General features: G+C 41.9%; 1 protein-coding gene across 2 annotated transcripts in view; it reads left to right on the top strand.

Moving 5' to 3' along the window:
* The window catches only part of ATF7IP2 (activating transcription factor 7 interacting protein 2), a 40,027-nt gene extending 22,398 nt beyond the window's left edge, over positions 1-17,629 (top strand). The window contains exons 7-11 of one of the 2 annotated variants that reach the window (XM_008696893.2): positions 5,121-5,191; positions 6,294-6,358; positions 6,797-6,854; positions 15,456-15,541; positions 16,122-17,629. In XM_008696893.2, coding sequence (XP_008695115.1) covers positions 5,121-5,191; positions 6,294-6,358; positions 6,797-6,854; positions 15,456-15,541; positions 16,122-16,535 — 694 coding nt within the window. In that variant the 3' untranslated portion in view covers positions 16,536-17,629. Of the gene's footprint in view, positions 1-5,120; positions 5,192-6,293; positions 6,365-6,796; positions 6,855-15,455; positions 15,681-16,121 lie in introns of those variants that run through there. The other variant, XM_040635338.1, reaches the window with a different exon arrangement.
* The last annotated feature ends 3,501 nt before the right edge of the window (positions 17,630-21,130 follow it).

Below are 21,130 nucleotides of genomic sequence, written 5' to 3'. Positions count from 1 at the left end.
TAGGCAGAGGGAGAAGGAAAAGCAGGTTCCCTGCTGAGCAGGGAGCCCAACTCGGGGCTCGATCCCAGGACCCTGAGATCATGACCCAAGCCGAAGGCAGACACCTAACCAACTAAGCCACCCAGGCGCCCATGGTCCAGCACTCTTTGAAAGAATGAAACATCCATCATTCAACAGTGTAAATTTTACAATGTCTGACATCTAATCATAAATTACCAGACATGCAAAGTAGCAAAATATATAATTCATAGCAAGGAGAAAACTGAAATGCTAGAAACAGACCTAGAAACAATATGTTTGATGGACAACAAAAACATAAAACAGCTATTATCGATTTAGTGTTCATGTCCCAACAATATGAAGAAAAATGTGAAAATGGCAGTTAAAAAAAAAAAAAAACAAAAAAACCCCAAGTTGAACTTCTAGAAAGGAAAAAGACAATAACTGAAGTGTGAAGAGTACATCGATTAGGATTAACAACAAAGTAGGTAATCGTTGATTTTTAAAAAGACAGTGGAATAGCAATAGAAATTGTTCAGACAAAGGGATGGGGAGAAAAAAGACTAACAAAGAAGATGAACAGAGCATCAGAGACCTTTGGAACAGTGTCAAGCAGTCTAATATATATATCATTGAGTTTCACTAGACCATGATGGGGGAGGGAGGAAAGATGTAACATCTAAAATTTTTCCAAATTTGGTGAAAATTCAAAACCCATAAATGTTTAAAAAAAAAAAGTTGAGAAGCATAAAGGAAAACCACATCATAATCAGATTGCTGAAAGTCAGTAGTGACAGGAAAATCTCCAGAGCAGCCAGAGAGAAAAGACTCGTCACATAGAAAGGAACAACAACAAAACAGATCAGGAGACTTCTCGCTATGCACTACGCAAACTAAAAGACATCGCTCAAGTTTTGAAATGCAGAGACCTCTCTAGAATGTTGAAAGAAAAACTATCCATTAAAATTTCTATACTCTGTGAAAATATCTTTCAGATATTAGGGGAAAACAGACATTTTCATACTAAAAAAAAAGTGGGGGGGGGCATGGAAAACATATCAGCAGTGGATCTGCACTGTAAGAAATGTTAAAGGAAGTTTTACAGGCAGAAGGAAAATAAAACCAGATGGAAGTTTGGATCTCTGCATAGGAAAAGAGATGAAGAGTGCTGGATGTTATAAATACGTGGGTAATAGAAAATATTTTTCTGTGCTTCTCTATAGGGTATATGTGTGTGTATATCATGCTGTTCCTCTGTAGTATGTGTTGTGTATATAATATAAATCATGCGTTTATAGTGTTCTGAATACAGTCAACAAACAGTTGGAATTTCAAATTTAAAATCAATATTATGTACAATAATGTCAAAGAACATGATACACAAAGGGATAAGGTTGCCAAAATATCTGTAAGACCTAACTTCAGAACTACAAGAAGATTTCAGATTTGTGATCCAGCACGTACGGAGTCATCACTCCATTCTAACCAGTAAAAAGCTCAACAAACTGAAAAAAATCAACACCTCTTCTTAGATCCATTAGAGAAGTAAGGTAACAGAGCAAAATACTGCCCCCTCCCCAAATTGGAGAGACAAACAGGCAGAAATGGTAATCACAGCATTCGGGAAGTGGAGCAGAAACCCAGAAGCAGAAGCTTCCTTGGGAACCAGTGCCAGTTTAGGAAAACATAAACTGTAACTGCTGGAGGCTCAGAATAGACAAATCAAGAGTTAAAAACTCCGGGGAGAGGCCATAATTTTGTATTTTCCCTCCAGGAGCTCTAGCAGTTCCTGACAGTGAATATTGGAGAAAAATCCCTTCATGCTTGCAGCAAGCAGCCAGTTGGCAAAAGGAACCTTTTGAAATATACCAGACCACTCTGTACTTCACAAGGCCTGTCCTAGGGAGAAACTACTACTAGAACTTAACCTACCTGGGGGAATGAAATCCCAACTCCTGCTCCCTCTAGCTTTCCATATGGAGGAAGTGAATACCCACGGCTAGCGAATCCGGCCATCTGTCCCACCTGAAGGGGGTGGGTGACTGAGAAGTGCTAGTGAAGTTCACACTCCAGGGCACAGGCTTACTTAGAAGACTAGTAGCTAATCATTGGACTAGTGGAACCCCTGCATTACTACAGGCTTGTTTATCACAGGTCCTTTTACCCACTACATCATGTCCACTACTCAACAAAAAATCACAAGACGTACTAAAAGGTAAGAAACATGATTTAAAGAGACTGACTAAGCATCAGAAGCTGAGTCAGATATGACAGAAATGTTCAACTTATCAGACCAGGAATTTTGAAAAATTATTTGCTAAGGGCTTCAATGAAAAAAAGTAGAAAAAAAAGCAAAAACAGGTGGATAAGTCAGCAGAGAAATGGAAATGCTTGAGATCAAAACAGTAACAATGAAGAATGCCTTTGGTGGACTTATTAGAATAGATACCTCTGAGGAAAGCATGACTGAGCTTGAGAGTCTGACAACAGAAACTTCAAAACAGAAAAGTAAAGAGAAGAAAAGACAACAACAAAAATATCCAAGAACGTGGGACAGACTACAAAGGGAATAGCATAAGCATAATGGAAACACCAGAAGGGGGGGGGCTTGCAGAAAGAAAGAAACAAAAACAGTGTTTGAAGCCATAATGACTAAGAATTTCCCCCAAACTGATGTTAAATACCAAGCTCAGAGAACCCCAAGCAGGATAGATAACCACAAAACTACATTTTGGCATATGATCTTTAAAATTCAGAAAATCAAAGATAAAATCTTGAAAGAAGCCAGAGGAAAAAACACCTTACCCATAGTGGCGCAAAGATGAGAACTACATCCAACCTCTCCTTAGAAACTATGCAGGCAAGAAGAGGGTGGAGTGAAATATTTTAAAGTATTGAGAGAACAAAACCACCAGCTTAAAATTCTTTACTATCTGTGACATTGTCCTTCAAAAGTGAAGAAGAAATACAGACATTCTCAAACAAAAATTTAGGGTATTTGTTGCCTGTAGACCTGCCTTCCAAGAAGTGGTAAAAATTCTTCACAAAGAAGGAAAATGAGCCAGAAAATCAGATCTACATAAAGACAAGAAGATCTTTGGAGAAGGAATGAGTGAAAATAGAAATTTATTTCTCTTATTAATTGATTTGAAAGTTTGTTCAAAATAATAGCAAGAGTGTATTTATGTGTGTGTGTGTGTGTGTGTGTGTGTGTGTGTGTTTAAATGAAATGATTAACAGCAATGATATAAGGAACAGGTAGGAGAAATTAGGAATATTTTGTTATTGTAAGGTACTTCCACTATTTGTGAAGCATGATAGTATCATTTGAAAGTTGACTTGGATTAGTTGTAAATTTATATTGTAGACTTTAGGGAACCACCTAAAAAAGAAATATAATTGATAGGTAAGAAAGAAGAGAAAATAGAATCATATACAATGTAATTTTATTTATAATTACCAAAATGTGGGTACAACCAAGATGTCCTTCAGTAGGTGAATGAATAAATAAACCATTACATTCAGACAATGGGATATTATTCGGTACTATAAAAGAAATGAGCTTTCAAGCTATGAGAAGACGCAGAGGAAACTTAAATGCATATTACTAAATGAAAGAAGTTAGTCTGAGAAGGCTATAAACTGTATGATTCCAACTACACGACACCCCAGAAAAGGTGAAACAATGGAGACGGTAAAAAGATCAAATACTGCCAGGGGCCAATGAGGAGGGATGAATAGGCAGAGCACGGGGATTTTTAGGGCAGTGAAACTATTCTGCGTGATACTATAACGATGGACACATATCATTATATATTTGTCAAAGTGTGTGGAACGTACACCACTAAGGGTGAACTCCGTCGTAGACGGTGGGCTTTGATCATGGTAATGAGGTGTCAGTGTAGGTTTACCCTTTGGAACACGCATACCACCGTGCTAGAGGATTTTGGTGGGGACGCGTGGCTGGGGAGGTTGGTTAGGGACAGTAAGTATATGGGAAAGTTCATTATTAATGTCACTTCACCCAAATCATTCTGTACATTTAATGCAATCTCAATCAAAATCCTGGCAGCCTTTTTTTTATAGAAAGTAACAAGCTGATTGAAAACTTATGTGAAATGCCAAAGACCTAGAAGATGAAAGCAGTGTTAGAAGAACAAAGATGGAAGACATACACGACCTAAATGTAACCCTTCTATAAAGTTATAGTAATTAAGACAATGGTGTTGTCTTAGGATAGGCCTATAAATTGGTGGCCAGCTTAGAGACTATTTTATATCATCCATTGGTCTTCAACAAAGAGGCCAAGGTAATTAATTGGAGAAAAAATAGTCAACAACTGTTGCAGGAATAGCCAGAGGGGAAAAGTGAACCTCCCCTCTTAACTCACACCATACACAAAAATAATTTAAAATGAATCATAGACCTAAATACAAATGCTAAAAATTAAAAACATCTATAAGAAAGGGGTATAACTGTGCATAGAAAATTCATCTAGCAATTTTATGGGCTCAATGAAATTTGTGTCAAGATCTTAAAGACTCTGATTTAAATATCAAACTCATGAAAGTGGAGTCAGGGTCAAATGGAAGCAATAACCATGACGAGCGTCATTTACCATCTTTCTTAGTTTAGTAAATGTGTGGTCAATATTTCTACTATAGTGATATAATCAATTTAAACATAGAATCATGGCAGGACTAATTTTTTAATAGCCTTATTTGTCACAGTCCTCTGTAAGAGTCGAAGTGACTTACTGGGTTTTTTTCAGTTATACTTTTCATTTTCATCACGGCAGGTGTATGTACTAGAGTGACTTTTGTATATTTTGTACATTTATGTACACTGTATGCTTTTAGGGCATATATTTGGATTCATTGTAAATGGGTCTCTAGTAAGTTTTAAGGATCCATTATTGGACACTTTTGGTCATGTAACTGGCAAGACACGGGATTTCTTGGGTATTTGGTTTTATCTCCAGTTCCCCACCACAACTGTTACAGTAAAACGTGTCAGTTAGGAAATGTTAAGTCAGGAGAATTCTAACCATTGATTACATGTTTCAGCCTGATAATGCATGTTTAGTTTATTTTTGTTTTTAATTTTCTTTATCATTTTAGTAACGATGATGTTATGTTGATTTCTGTGGGAAGTCCTAATTTGACAACTCCAATTACATCAAATCCAACAGGTATCTTAAGTTGATTAAAATATAATTTATGAAATTAGAAAGCTTCACATCACTATTTGTTTAAAATAGAGAATTGAATATTATCTTTCAATAAAATAAAAAATTTAATTCTGCTTTCAAAAATGTTTCAATTTATATCCGTGATGAATATTATCTGAACAAATAAATGAGTCCTTAATATAATTGTGGTTTCTTTTTAACCTCGTGTTTATCAATTTATGGCCTTTTGTTTGTTTAGTGTGTTTAATGGATTTGTAAGTTACAAAACTACTTAACTTTTCATATATTTCATTATTTTTCTGTGTTTGCTCTGGCCTGTGTTGGTGGTAGTGGTTTGGTTTGTGTCTGTCTTTTTGTTTTATCTTAAGATTTAAAGTTTGGCCGTTTTTTAGCATCTTTGATTTTTTTAACTTTCGGTTTTTTGAGAATACTTTGTTCCTCTTTAGAGTTTCTGTCTTATTATACTTGTGTAAAAATCTTTACCCTCAGATTTCTAATAAAGTTCCTCTCTCTTAAAGTGGCGATCTTGTTGGCCTATAAGTTCTCATTCAAAATGCCCCATTTCCTTTTCATGCTTTACTATTTTACAGTATTCGCATCTTGGTTTCAGAAAGCTTTGCCTGCACTTACATAGCCACTCAATTGCCCCCAGGGCTCGGACTGTAAGACTGTGAATCAGATATTTACAAGGGATATCAAGCATTTATCTGAGGTTTTCTCCTGGTTCTAGAAAGAATGCTCCTCAGTCATCTCCAGAGTCTGGGTTAGAGATACTGTGAATAAGGAATGTGTACATTTCCAAGTCTGTTTCCTCAAATGCCTTATCAATTTGTAAATGGATTTTCAAAAAAGAATTACTAATATAGGTGTAAAGTTACAGGAGGACAAAATCTTTTGAACCCAAATTAGATTTTCTTTTTGTTTGAATTGGTTCCTCGGTCTTTGGAATAGGTAATGTCAGTTGAATTAGGTTTCCGTGATTATGTAACAAATGGTTAACGAGCACCCTCATTGTTTCAGCATTCGTGTATTACAAAGTTCACACATAGTTAATAGTTTAATGAATTTGTCTAATGTTGCTATTTTAATAATTTTCTTTCAGATACTGGAAAAACTACATCAGGAAATTCTGGCAATTCTAATAATGCACCTGGTGCTGAAACAGAAGTTACGGTAGGTAATAAATGTCGGCTCTGGAGGATGTTAGTTCTGTGAACTTTAGTGTCGCTACCTGGGGGGTGACTGCGTTTTGTCATTCACTCTTTGGGAGATTCACTCTCTGCGGATTAATGCCTGACTAGTTAGCATACCAGGTTCCAGTCTAGCTTAAACATGGAAACAAGCAGTTAGTGACCAAAGTATTTCACAACCCTACTTACTTACCAAACTAACTCAGACTTTGCTTAGTCATGTTCTCAGAAACCAGATAGTATTTCGTGAGCTTCTCTCTCCTAATGGCATTAAATTAAGCCATAAGGACTTATAGAATGTTCAGTCTCCAGCTTCTAAATGGTCATTTAGAATCTGTGTTTTCTTTTTTAAAAACATTTCTGCTATTGAGGCAAAATCTTAGTTTTTTTAACAACTTTTCAGGCTGTAGAGAAGAAGAAATTTGAATCTGTGATTGACCTGACAAAAGAAGCCCTATCAAACTGCAACACAGGTAAAGGGGTTGTCTTTCCTTTTTAAAAAAGAGGGAAGTTAACAGTTCAGAAAGCATTTGACCCATTTATAAAGTTTTTTTTTAGTGTGTTGACGTGTGTGTCTAGAGCTCTGTGCAGTTTTATCCTGTGTAGAGTCACGGAATGGTCACCACAATCCACGGGTGTTATATGATGATACGGTGTGTATCTTTTTGAGATGACTTCTTTTACTTAGTGTGATCACCCCGCGGGTCATCAGAGGTGCATATCCGTAGTATTGGTTTTTATTGTTGAGTAGTATTCCATGGTGTAGATGTGTAATAGTTTATGTGTTCACTCACTGAAAGATAGCTGGGTTTTGGGGGGCTATTATGAATCTCTTTTCTGGTATACACCTTTTTTCTTTATGTCAGTAGCACTGTGAGAGGGCACTAGGGCATAACATGGAAGTAGAGGAAGAATGACAGCAGTGGCCTCTTCCTCGGGTTTAAACATAAGTAAAATGTAGTCATCTGGGGCTAGTCATTAGTTATAAGCCAGTTTCATCTCTTAAAATAACTGCACTTGAATGTTCTTGATAAATACTCTTGATAAAATCTTGGAATATCACTTATTCGCATTAGAAAATTATGTAATATCTAAAAATGGAGAATAGCACAGCAAATATATAGCCAGCTCCTTCTCCCCTTTCAACTGTGGATCCAGACAAAGGTTAGAACCATTGGAATCTCCAGGTACCTCATGATAGAATTAAAAAACCCTTCAGTTTCCAGTTTCATGATGAAAATTAGAAATATAAATTTGGAAAATTAATTGGAAATCTATAATAATCAAGTTACTTTTTAATTAAGATTATTAAATCGTTTCTAAACTATAGGGTACAGGATTTGAGATACAGTAAAATAAAAAGAACACGGATTCATTCAGTCCTTAAGAAAATAAATCAGACATCTAAGCTGGGGGTGGGGGCTTCAGTCTGAAATCTAGCATCTGGACAGACGGAGCGTGCTGACTCACGCTGCTGACTCACGATGATGCGAGTCCGTTCAGCTTGTAAAGTGTCCAGTTCGGAATAAAGGGATAGTTGGTCAGGTCAAACCCGGACTATTTCCCATATTCCCGGCTTAATGAACAGTATCACCAGCTCGCCCAGTTTCCCAAGCGAGACATGAGTTGCTTTTGGCACTTGGATCTGCCTCGTTCCACTGTGTAGTCAGTTTTCAAGGCCATCAGTTCTGTGTCCTGAAAAGCTAACAGGTCCGGTCCATATATTTCCTTATTTCAAAATTCCATCACCTTTAGCCTGTCTGCTGCCGTAACTCAGTAACCGATGTTTCTACCCTAGCTTACTGCTTCCAGTGAGTCTCCCAAGCTGCCACTAAAACACTACTTCCTGTATACAGAGACCTGGTTATGTTTTCGTCTTTAGGATAAAATCCAAACTCCTTAGCAAGACAGACAGAATCCTTACTGACTTAGACCCTGAAAACATTTCCAGCTTATGTTCTACAAATCCCGTAGCTGTTCCTTAATAGTTTCTCAACAGGTCATGCTTCTCCTCTCCTTACCACCTCTGCATGTGCCGTTCTCTTTGCCAGGAATGCTCCCCCCTCTGTGTCTCCCCAGGCGTGTCTGATGACCCCACTCTTCATCCTTTCAGATTCCGTTTAGGTACTTAGGCTGGACTGTTCCTTCTAGGCTCCCCTTAGCGTTGGTATTTAGTGCATACCGTATTATAGCTGTATTCCATTGCTCTGTCATTGTTTCTTTACATATGTCTTCCTGACAGGACTCAATTCCTTTCAGCAGCATCACCATCTTCATTAATCTGTCAGTTTCCATCCTTTTAGCACAATAGCACATAGTATACTTGCCCCCAAAATATTAATTAATGCGGATTTTCCACTGAAGAGTTTTAAAGGAAATGTACGTTTACATACTGTGAGTGGGAGTGTAAATCTTTCTGGGAGACATTTTGTCAACATCAAAAACTTTACACATACGCAAGCCTTTGACCCCAAAATTCTTTGAATAGTTACCCAAAGAAATTAAAGTTAAGTATATAGGGAGGTATACAAATGTTCGTCGCGGTGCTATTTGTGAAAAATAAAACTCTGGAAACCCTTAAATTTCTGGAAATGATTAATTGCACAAATTAGATTTATATGGTACAGCAGTATTTAGCCATTAAAAATAACATTGTAGAAGTGTGTGTGTTGATGTAAACATGTTAGTAATGTAACGAGAAAAAACTCATAAATGTATGTAGAGAGAGTAGTGATGGAGTAAAGGGCCCAGACTTAACTTTTCTGCCATAAACAACTAGAAAACTAAACAAGATGTAATAAAAAAAAAAAAAAAAACCAATCTTCAGATATTGCAGTATGGACTACAGTCCCTGATAGAAGTGAATGAATGAGATGAGCTGTAGAGATGCCCCGGCTTCCTTCCTAGGCTGTGGTGCGGTGGAGGAACTCTCAAGCAGAGAAGGGCTGTCTGCTGAGGTGAGGAGACAGATTCATTCAGAGAGGCTGAGGCCACTGGAATGAAGGGGAAGAGTTTAGTATCAGAATGAGGAAGCCGAGCAGAGAAAGAGTTCCAGGAGCTTAGCATAGAATCCTTGCTGAAGTAGTAAGCCACACCTGCATAGAGTAAAACCCCATAAATCTCGGCAAAGAGTACTCTGAGTACTCTCAGAGGTGGGAAATGTCTCCGTTCCGACCAGCTGTAGTGGCAGATTCTTACTGAATATCTGGGTATAAACTCATCTTAGAACAAAGGCAACTGTAGCCTTACCCTAATAAAACTGAAAAACAAGCTTTGAAAGGATTGGGCTGAACTACAGAGAACTCGATAGCTTATCACACGAAGCCCACCGTGTTCTGTTAAAAGAAGAGAGTGCACTTCAACACACGGCCATTTAAAATTTATAATATCCATCATCCAATAAAAAAAAAAAAATCACTAGAGATACAGAGGCCAAAAAATGGAATCCATAACCAGGAGAAAGATCAGTCAATAGAAACAAACTTAGAGATGGCAGAATTAACAGATACTTTGAAAGAGCTAATAGAAATATGCTCAAAGTGAGGCGCCTGGCTGATTCAGTCAGTAGAGCAGGCAACTCTTGATCTTGAGGGCATGAGTTTGAGCCCCACATTGGGGCAGAGATTACGTAAATAAAATTTTAAAAATTAAAAAAAAAGAAAAAATATGCTCAAAGATAAAAAGTGAACAGGAACATAATAAGAGAAATAAAAGATACAAAATAGAACCAAATTTTTAAAAATTCTTGAAGTTCCATGGATGGAATATAAACAACATATTAGACAATGAAGAAGGAAAACAAATTGGTAAACTGGAGGAAATAGTACCTAACCAAATAGTTTGGAAAGAAACTATCCAAATTAAAGAAGGATTTAAAAGAGAAGGAAAAAGGCTGGGAAAAAGGAATCAGACTTTTAATGAACTATGGGATAATATCAAGTGGTCCAACATACACGTATGGTCAGAAGTCTTCTAAATTTAATGAAAAGTACAAACCCACATAATTAAGAACTTCAGGAAGTTCCAAGCAAGATAAATACAAAGGAAACCATATCAAGGTACATCATAATTCACTCCTGAAAACTAGTGATAAAAAAAAAAAATCTTAAAAGCAAACAGAAAAAAAAAAAAAAGTTTTTTCAAGAAAAAAAATTTATGTCATAGAATATAGAGAAGAACAAAGAATTCACAGTTTCCTCAATTGAAACTATACAAATCAAATGACATCACTGAAAGTCTGGGATAAAAAAAATGCCTAACCGAAAATTCTATAACCACCAAGTATCTTTCAAAAGTGAAAGCAAAGTTAAGACTTCATATAAGATTTGTTGCCGGCAAACCTTCATTATCAAAAATCGGGGCGCCCGGGTGTGCTGTTGGTTGAACATCCAGCTGTTGGCTTCAGCTCAAGTCATGATCTCATGGTCATGAGATCGAGCCCCACGTAGGGCTCTGCACTTGGCACTGAGTCTGCTTGAGATTCTCTCTCCCTCTGCCTCTCCCACTCATGCTCTCTCTCTCTAAAACAAATAAATCTTCCAAAAAAAATAAGTAAAGGAAGTTCTTCAAGCAAAACGAACATGCTATCAGATGGAAAGTGGGTCTATGTGAAGGAATAGAACATACTATAGAGCCTAGAACATATGTAGAAGTTAACACAGGACAGCAGTGGTGCACGAGGTGGTCGCTGTTGTGAGGGTCTCGCATGATATGACTAGTATCATGTGACTTGAAGGCAGACTAGTAAGTTATTAAAGCTAGAGATGGTAATGCCTAGAGCAATAATTTTTTAAGTGGAAGTATAGCTAGTTGTAGTGAAGATAAAATGGATTTTTTTACATAATCCGAGAGAAGCCACAAGAAAATGCAAAGAACAAATGATGCTAATAGAGAACAAAAGGCAAGACGGCAGATGTAAACCCAACCATATTGATAATTAGTATAAGCATAAGTGGTCTAACATTAAAAAGCAGACATTGCCGGACTGGATGAAAAAACAAGACCCAACTATGTGAGAATTATGTGATGCACTTTAAATATATGGGTAGGTTAAAATGAGAAGGATGGGAGAAGACAACTCTGCAAAAGCGTACAATAATCATGACAAAGCTGGAGTGAGTGTCTTACCATAAAACACTTCACAACAGGGACTATTACCAGAGATAAAGAAGACCTTCGAGTGGCCAACAGACACAGGAAAAAATGCTCAACATCACTCGGCATCAGGGAAATACAAGTCAAAACCACAATGAGATACCCCCTCATGCCGGTCAGAATGGCTAAAATCAACAGGTCAGGAAATAGCAGCTGTTGGCGAGGATGCAGAGAAACGGGGGCCCTCTTACACCGTTGATGGAAATGCAAACTGCTGCAGCCGCTCTGAAAAAAAAGTTAAAAATAGAGCAACCGTGCAGGCCGGCAGTTGCACTACTGGGTATTTATCCAAAGGAAACAAACATAGTGATTCAAAGGGGCACCTGCACCCCAATGTTTGTAGCAGCCGTGTCCACAACAGCCCAATTATGGAAAGAGCCTGGATGTCCATCGACAGATGAATGGATAAAGAAGATGTGGTAGGCGCGCGTGCACACACACACACACACGTGCACGCACACGCACACACACACAATGGAGTATTAGCCATCAAAAAGAATGAGATCTTGCCATTTGCAATGACGTGGATGGAACTAGAAGGTATTACGCTAACTGATATAAGTCAGTCAGAGAAAGACAAATACCATATGATTTCACTCATATGTGGAATTTAAGAAACAAAACAGATGAACATAGGGCAAGGGAAGGAAAAATAAAATAAGAGGAAAATAGAGAGGGAGGCAAACCATAAGAGACACTGAACAGTAGGAAACAAACTGAGGGTTGCTGGAGGGGAGGTCAGTGGGGAAAAGGGGTAACTGGGTGATGGGCATAAAGGAGGGCACGTGATACAATGAGCACTGGGTGTTATAAGCAACTGATGAATCACTGAACTCTACCTCTGAAATTAATTTTTTAAAAATTTCATAAAGAAGTCATTTCATCAGAAAGACCCGAGGAAACCTACATGTATATGCGTGTAATCTTAAAATTTCAAAATTCCTGATGCAAAAACCGAAAGGATGAAATGATAAGTAGAAAAATAGACAGTTATGATTGGCTGTTCCATCACTCCCTTCTCAGTGATCGATAGGGTCTGTAGACAGAAACTGAAGTTATAAAACCTGAGCCACGCTGCCAACCCAACTGAACCTACCTGACGTCTGCAGAGTGCTCCCCCAGCCACAGTGGAGCGCCTATTCTCATTAAATGCACCAGAAGTGAGCGGTAAGACGGGTGGGGTTCTGGACTGCAAAACCTGTGTGTGTGTGTGTGTGTGTGTGTGTGTGTGTGTGTGTGTGTGTGTGTGTTTAGAGCGCAAGCTAGGTGGGGGGGGCAGAAGGAAAGGGAGAGAACTTGGGGCAGGTTCCACAGTCAGCTCGGACCCTGACGCAGGGCTGGATCTCAAGACCCTGAGACCCTGAGCTAATCAAGCGTCAAACACTTAGCCTACTGAGCTACCAGGTGCCTCTCGTCTCAGTCCTACAGAGTCTGTTCTCTGATGCAGCAGAATGAAATTAGTACTCAGTAACAGAAATAGCTGGAAAATCCAGGTAATTGGAGGCTAAACACATTTCTAAATAACCCAGGAGTCAAAGCAATCAAAAGGAAATTTAAAAATCTTTTTAACGGAATGAGAATGGAAACAGCAGCATTTGAGGGACGTAGATAAAGCAGTGCTTAGAGGGAAATGACTAGCATTGAATGTTTATAGTAGAAAATATGGAAAGTCTACAATGAGCAATCTAAGCTTCTATCTTAAGATGCTAGGGAAAAAGAACAAATTAAACCCAAAGCAAGGAGACAACACTTCGCCACAGAAGAGGCGGGGACAGCAAATAGGCACAAGAAGACATCATCCTCGTCATGGTTACTCACTAGGGAAATGAAGGCTGTCAAGAGACACCACAACAGCTACCGAATCCAGCTGCTAGAATGCCTACGCGTGAGAAGAACTGAAAAGACGCGAAGTGTCGGCAGGCTGGGAGCAAGCCGGAGCTCTCGGGCCTCGGCGGTGGGAATGTAACGTGGTAAAACCACTTGTGGAGTGGCTCAGAAGTAACTACACCCGCACCACAGGACACCGTCGTGCCGTCCCAGGGATTTGCCCAGGAGCAGTGAGAGCTACACCTGCGCCGCCGTCTAAGGCGCTGTTCGACTGGATTCGTAAGCGGCCTGAACTGGAGGCAGTGCGTCCGTCAGCCGATAAACGCATCTGGCCTGAGGACACGGAGGCAGTAAGCAGGAACTGGCTGGGGACCAAAGTCCTACATGGTCTCTTATCAGCCTGGAGTTGCGTTTCTGTCTTTCCCTCGTTTAAGGGCCCGCTCAGTTACCGCCTTGAGAGAAGGAGTGTTAGTTATCGCGGTTCTGTTTGTTAGAGTGTTTCGTGTATCGTTAGTTATCTGTGTCCGCTCTTGCATGGGGAGGAACCTGCCGGTTATGATCTCACAGATCCAGCTCTAGTTAAGTAAACCGGTTAGAAAGCCTGTTACAGACTCGCTTACAATTAAAACCAGAAGGTCATCACAACTCAAAGAGGTTTTTTAACACCAGTAAATAAACTGGCTAACGAATTAACTTTGAAACACAATGCAGAATCCTGATTATCCTTGTCAGTCAGAAGAAAATACAAGTCAAAGAAATTTTGTTTGGGGAGATTCAGATATATATTAAACAGTGATATCCTTGCACGCATAGGAGATCAGAATGGTTTTGACGCTTATTAGATGCGTTCGAACTTGCGAGGTTTTTAGCTCCCTAGCCCTACTACTTTCCAACAGGAGGCCCCGTTTCTCACCACCCCTCAGACAGCCTCTCCCCAGTTGTTTTCAGACCAATCTTACACCTACTTAAACCCTCCTCCTCTCCCTTAGCCCACATTTCTCTATTTTCCCCATTCCTTTCTTCCCCTCACCATCTCTCTTTCTTCCATTCTCCTGTTTGGCCCTCCTCCCTCCCCTCCCCCTCACCACAGTCCGCGTTGTACACCTGACCCTGAGCAACGTGGGGTTAGGGACACCAACCCCACACGCAGTTGAAAATCTGCATATAACTATTAACTCCCCCGGCACGTAAGTACTAACAGGCACCTGTTGACCAGAAACCTAGCCATTTACATAAACAGTCAATTAACACCTATATGTGTTCTCTACTGTTTTCTTACAATAAAGTAAGCTAGAGAAAAGCTTCCTAAAACCGTGAGGAAGAGAAAGTAGATGTACTGTACTGTCCTGCGTGTAGTGCAGAATACCCACGCATAAGTGGGCCCGTGTCCAAGCCCGTGTGGTTCAAGGTCAGCTGGCGTCTGATCCCTCCCGGCGAACATCCCTCGCAGCAGGGATTCCTGTAGTCCCAGACTGCCTGCTACCTAGTTTGAATTGCCAGGACTTGCGTGTGTCACATCATATTTATACTGGATTGTAAACGATTCTGTGTTTGCCGACATCCTCTTGACCTGAGAGAGCGTAAGGCACCTCTAAGAACGCCAAGCAGGGATCCCTCTCCGTGTATAATTTTCCTAGTTCCAGGTTACTAATGACTTAAGTGTTTATCTTAACAGGGCAATTTGTGTCACATTAGAGGGAAATTCTCTATATTTCGCACCACTGGGTCTTGAACTTTTTTTTTTTTTTAAGATTTTATTTATTTTGACAGAGACAGAGAGAGACAGAGAGCACAAGCAGGGGGAGGGTACAGGGGGAGGGAGAGGCAGGCTGCCCACTGAGTAGGGAGCCCAGTGCAGGACTCGATCCCAGGACCCAGAGATCATGACCTGAGCCGAAGGCAGATGCTTAACCGACTGACCCACTCAGGTGCCCCAGGTCTTGAACTTTTATCAAAAGTTTATCATCTTATGACACCGTTTTATAATTTTAGTTCATATTTAATTACCATCTAAGATGTAAACTAGTTTTGCTTAAAGGCTATGGAATTGATTACTGCAGATAAATTTTACTTTTCAAACCTTGTGTTCACAGGGAGTTCAGCATCCACTGTGGAGTCACTTACCAAAGCTGCTTTGATCTCAAAAGAGACAACCCCAGTGGCACAAAGTGCAGCCCAGGTACGGATGGGAGACGCTCTGTTGGGATACGCATTCCAAATCGTGGGGACGCACCCAGTGTACTTACAGAAACACCTGGGTCAGAGTTCAGCTTGTACTTTTTAAAAATGGGGTATTGTGCATCTACTAATTTATGGAATCAAAATAATTCAGTTGAACATTCCAGAAACTCTGGAGGTTAAATATATATATTTTTTTACCCAACAAAAGATCATTAAGAGTAGTAGGCCCTGTTGACGAGGGTGGAGGGAAGTGGGTGTTGTTGGACACTCACACTTTTCATGCGAATTAGCACGAGGTTTGGGGACAACAATTTGGAAATGAGATGGAATATTTACCCGGAGTGCCTGGCACCTAACCCATTCTGGATTAGTGATACCCCAGAGTGTAGAAATCCTGATGCCAAAAGAGGCTTATGCTTGCAGAGACTGGGTCCGGCGCACGTATTCTTGAAGCATCCTTTTGTTGTTACGATTTCGAGACATGGATCAAAGAACAGGAGGTATATTTAGAACGCGGTTGAGCCCCTGATTCAAAACCCGCCGGTGCAGCTTGCTAAACTTTGTAAATGTCTCCCTAGGTTCTTGAGTCCTTTGAGCACTTGCCACCTCTCCCAGAGCCACCACCACCACTGCCTGAACTGGTAGACAAAATCCGAGACACCCTTCCTCCCCAGAAGCCTGAGCTCAAAGTGAAACGGGTGCTGAGACCCAGGGGCATCGCCCTGACTTGGAACATCACCAAGATCAACCCCAAGTGCGCCCCCGTGGAAAGCTATCACCTCTTCCTCTGCCACGAGAGCCCTAACAATAAGTTGATTTGGAAGAAAATTGGGGAAATTAAAGCTTTGCCACTCCCAATGGCCTGCACTTTATCTCAGTTTTTAGCTTCCAACAAATACTACTTTACTGTCCAATCAAAAGACATTTTTGGTCGATATGGACCATTTTGTGATATAAAATCTATCCCTGGGTTCTCTGAAGATCTAACATAGAAGAAGAGTCTTCAGTAATTATATATTGAACCGCATTGTTTTGTTTGTTCGTATTTGAGTTGTTGGTTTACAATGTTCCTCTAACACTAGTCGCCATCTTAAAGGGCCGGTTCAGATTGTGAACCCTCTGTGTAGGGACAGTCCTCTGCCCTGTGTTGTAAGTGGCCTGTCGTTTCATGAATTTCTGGTTTGCGTTCAATAAGTACTTCCGGGGATTATGTTCTACCGCACACGCTCGCACGGCCAGTGTCGCTAGGCAATGCTGTGCACAGTACTGCGGCTGACTGCAGAGCTGGCACTTGTATCTCTCCGGGGCCCTGGTGTGGACGCAGCCACCGTTTCCTCGGCCGGCTGTCCGCTCTTGGTGACCTGCCTTTGTGGTCAGTGCAGCTCGGTGAAAAATCCGCTCGTCAGGAGGCGGGATCATGGCTGGGGTGCATCACCCCAGGATCTTATGTAAATAAGTACCTGTCTTCTCATTCTGCCCAAAATCGAAGGGCTATTAATTTGCCCTCTCCCTTATTTTTCTTTTTTGGCTATTCAGTCACTTGGGGAAAGAGTCTGGCAGTCTCCCCGATCTGTTTGTATATTTAGGTAGGATCATAAATTAGTTACCCGTTGTGTGCTGTGCACACAAAACCTAGAGCATCTCTTCTAAAAAGCGGCATCCGACCCGCTGTTTCAGCTCCAGAAGCTGGAGTTGTCCGCCTCCGGCTTAAGGCTTTCCTGTGTTGACCCTTTCCTGCTCCTCTCCGTTCATCGCCTGCTGCCGCCATTCCTCGGAGCAAGAACGGAACGCTGAAGGAGCGAGAGCGGCGCCTGTGCATGGCCCTGTCTGCAGGGCCCTGAGGCGACCCTGTGACTAGCACCAGTCGCCAAGAAGCTCAACGAGCGAGCAGACCGGATGAGTGAGTCGGGGCCCAGTGCGAGGCTGAGAAACAACCGTGACTGTTCGTATGAAGAAAGGTCTGCTCGCAAGAGGCGTTCTTTCCCGGTACATAGTGAGAGTTAGTCCTCAGAGGCTCTGAGATGTCAAAAATCGAATGAGGAGTGGTTTTCTTTGGCATTTTCTGAATGTCTGCATATCTTCAGTCATAAATAAAGCTATTATTTTTCAGTCTCCTGTGTCTTTATCTTCGAAAGCATGACTACTGGAAAAGCCAGATTCTGAAGTTGAGGAGATGAGCTGTCCTCTGTGAGGCCCGGTTTCAGGCTCAGAGCAACAGTGAGCGTCCTGCAGCACAGTACAGGGGCTGCACTTAGGGGGCCGATGCACCCTTGGGGTGACGCAGACTAGACATTCATGTATGTGCCACGCGAAGCCCAAGGACTTGACACCATAAACAGGATTTGGGGGCGCATCACCAAAGTGAAGCTGCACCCCCAACCAGCACATCTTCTGGAATGTTGGTGGGCGCACAGGTCTTAAGCAAGAGCTTTCACAGCAATAGGATGAGTGACGAAGGCTGAGAATAAGGCATCTCAGGGCTAGTGACTCCAGAGGCATTAGTGCTTCTCACCTTTGGGAAAGTGCCAGGGCAAGGTTCTCAACAGTTATCCCACTGGTGGCACCAGAAGAGAGCCCGTCTAAGGACGAGAAAGATCTAATACATAGTCCAAGGGGTAACGGATGCCCTGGTTTTCAGCAGAAAGGGTGAAAGCAAAGAGGTCTTCCTGTGTCTGCTGTTTCTCAGTGGCCTTTGGCTCAATGATCCTTAAGCCTGAGCAGCGTATGTGGATTTCCTTCAACATGGATGGAAATACCAGGTAGTTGTATCTCTCAGATCTCTGACAGAAATCTCAGATGAGGCAAAAGATAGGAACTGATGGAATTGGATTTTAGGGCTGCATTATAGGACTTTTTATTTTAATTCAATTTTACTCCACCCTGTGGATTTGGTAATGGGTAATATGTAAAAGTGTCTATCTCTGAATTTCTGTCACTTGAACTTCTGCAGAGATTGCAGGACGTTGAATCGATACAGCTGACCCCAAGGGACGCAGCGGTAGATGCTGTTACCAACCACTGGGGCAAGGACCCATCTGGAAGTTCTTTTCCTTTCTTTGATGGAGGGAAGTAACATCTGATCTGTGAAGATAACATCTCTATACTCAAGACGTAGTTAAGACTATTTCCAACCCAATTCTCTTCCCCTGGGTTTGGGGGGAATCAAGTGTGTGCAGTTGGACAGGTTGAATGGAATGGGTTTAGCCAGGATAACGCAAGAGGCAGAGGATACTTGACTTTAGCAAGACAGAGTTTTAACTCTAAGGATCCAAAGGAATACTGAGTTTGGGGGAGAGAGTGCCTACCCATGGTAGGAGCGATGTGTGGGATTGGCGTCGGAGTGCCTTGAAGAAAGGGTACAGATACGGCACCGGCGGGGGGGTGGGGGGGAGCTGCACAGGGTAATCACTCCGGGTCATGGGTATTTTCTGGCCTGTCTGCAGAGGAACCTAATCACCACCACAGCTCGAGGTCCGCTCCCTTGGGCGAACTATGCATCTCTCTCCGTGAAAGAGAAATTGTCCCATAGCTAGGGACACCCATCTCTTGCTCACAGATGGGGACCCACGAGTGAAAAGCAGAGATACTTGGGTAGTTCAGCAGTAGGATATGGGGCCTTGTTTCAGCCCAAACGGGCTCTATACAAAACCAATTGGGTAAATTTATGGGCAGGAGTTATTCTTCTGAGCAAAATACAAGCCAGGCATGGATAGGCTGGGTTATTTAGCCCAAGACAGAGGAGAAATTCTTAGCAGTTGTGCCAAGAGGTTTATGACATGGGAAAGGTTTGGGACACGAAGCTCAGCCAACCCAAAATTGTTTTCACTGAGTCATTAAATTTTCCCAGTGAAATACTCATGTATTCATTCATCAAGGAATTAATGAACATCTGCCATATGCCAGACACCAGGCCAGGGGCTAACATGGAGAACACGAGCAGATACTGTCCTGGGGAGCCTGGCTGGCTCAGTCAGTTGGGCATCTGCGTTCGGCTCAGGTCATGATCTCAGGGTCCTGGGATGGAGCCCCACATCAGGCTTCCTGCTCAGCAGGGAGTCTGCTTCTCCCTCTCCCTCTGCCCCTCCTCCCGCCTCGTGCTCCCTCCCTCTCTGTCTTGCTCTCACTCTCACTCTATCTCAAATAAATGATAAAATCTTAAAAAACTAAAACAAAAAACAAGTAGATACTGTCCCTGCCCTTTTGGAACTGACCTAACAACATTAACAAGTAAAAAGTAAACACACAAGATTTTCAGAGAGCGACAGAATGTGATCCATGAGGAAACTGAGCAGGGAGATATGGCAGAGCACGATGGGAGCGGGGGGACAGGCTAGTCATGGAGAGCTTCTTGGAGGGGGAGGCACTTAGGCCTGAAGGATGAGAAGGAACAAGGCAGGATGGGTTTGTGCTGCTGGAAGGGTTTGTGCCAGGTCAAGGGGTTTAACCCTCACTGAAGAAAGTCCTCTAAAGGAAGAGGATTTGGGTGTAGGAGGGGATCCCGTGCGCCAATGAAATGCAGTGCATGAGTCTTAGTGGATTCTGGATTTCGTGTTATAAACAGCTCTAGAGGACATCATTTGGACAATTGGCAAAGCCCCAACTATAGACTATATAGGTAACAGCGATGTGTCCATGTGAAATGACGGACATTTAACTCCATGCCTTGAGGTCTGCAACTAACATGATTCACAAACATTTACACACACGCACACGCACACACAGAGACACACACAGAGAAAGATCAAAGCAAGTATGACCACAATGTTAATAGTTGGTGAATCTAAGTGGAAAGTGTATGGGTGTCCTGTTATTCTTGCAACATTTCTGTAGGTTGAAACTTCTCAAAATAAAAAGCTGGAGGACAAAACAATGGATCATTGGACTCTTACAGTCCATGGAGAGTCTGGAAATCCTGATTTAGCTGAGATCTGCAACACAGGTAGAGCTCACCAGGTTCAGAGCCCAGAGCAGAACATCTGCAAGAGGCAGGTGGTTCAGGAGAGTTCCGGGAGGCCTGCAGAGGTTGGCAGGGGCTAGACCACAGACAGCAGAGTGCAGAGGACCTTCCACGCTCCCTGGTCCCCTGCAGCGTGGCCTTGCCTCCCCCCCATTGAGACGGACAGTCTGTCTCTCCACCTCTTTGACCCCGGGCAGGTCTAGGACTGCTTTGACCCACGGAACACAGTGGAAGCGATGCGAGGGCAGCTCCGAGAGCTGGCCTGGCACCTTCTACTTCCTGCTTCTTGGAAGCCAGCCACCGTCTAAAAAGTGCAACGACCCTAAGATCACCTTGCTGCAAGAAGGAGACTGTGGAGGACAGGATGTCACGTGGGGGTAGCGGGGAGGCCCTTGAGGGAGGAAGCCATCTTTGAAGCAGATTCTGGGTTTCAAACGCCCCAGCTGAAGTCATGGGGATCAGACAAACAGTTCAGCTGAGCCCCCCCACTCAAATTCCTGACCCACAAAACTAGGCAAAACAAAAATTATTCTAAGCCTCCAAGCTTGGGGCTTGTTTATGAGGCAGCCAGAGCCCCTGGGACGCTGTTAGAGACTGGTGGTCCATGGTAGGGAGCTGGGTGGTTAATTG

The sequence above is a fragment of the Ursus maritimus genome, unplaced genomic scaffold (assembly GCF_017311325.1).
Source record: "Ursus maritimus isolate PB19 unplaced genomic scaffold, ASM1731132v1 scaffold_2, whole genome shotgun sequence".
Lineage (NCBI taxonomy): Eukaryota > Metazoa > Chordata > Mammalia > Carnivora > Ursidae > Ursus > Ursus maritimus.
The sequence above is the reverse complement of the archived record's forward strand: the minus strand, read 5'-3'. Positions and strand labels throughout refer to the sequence as shown.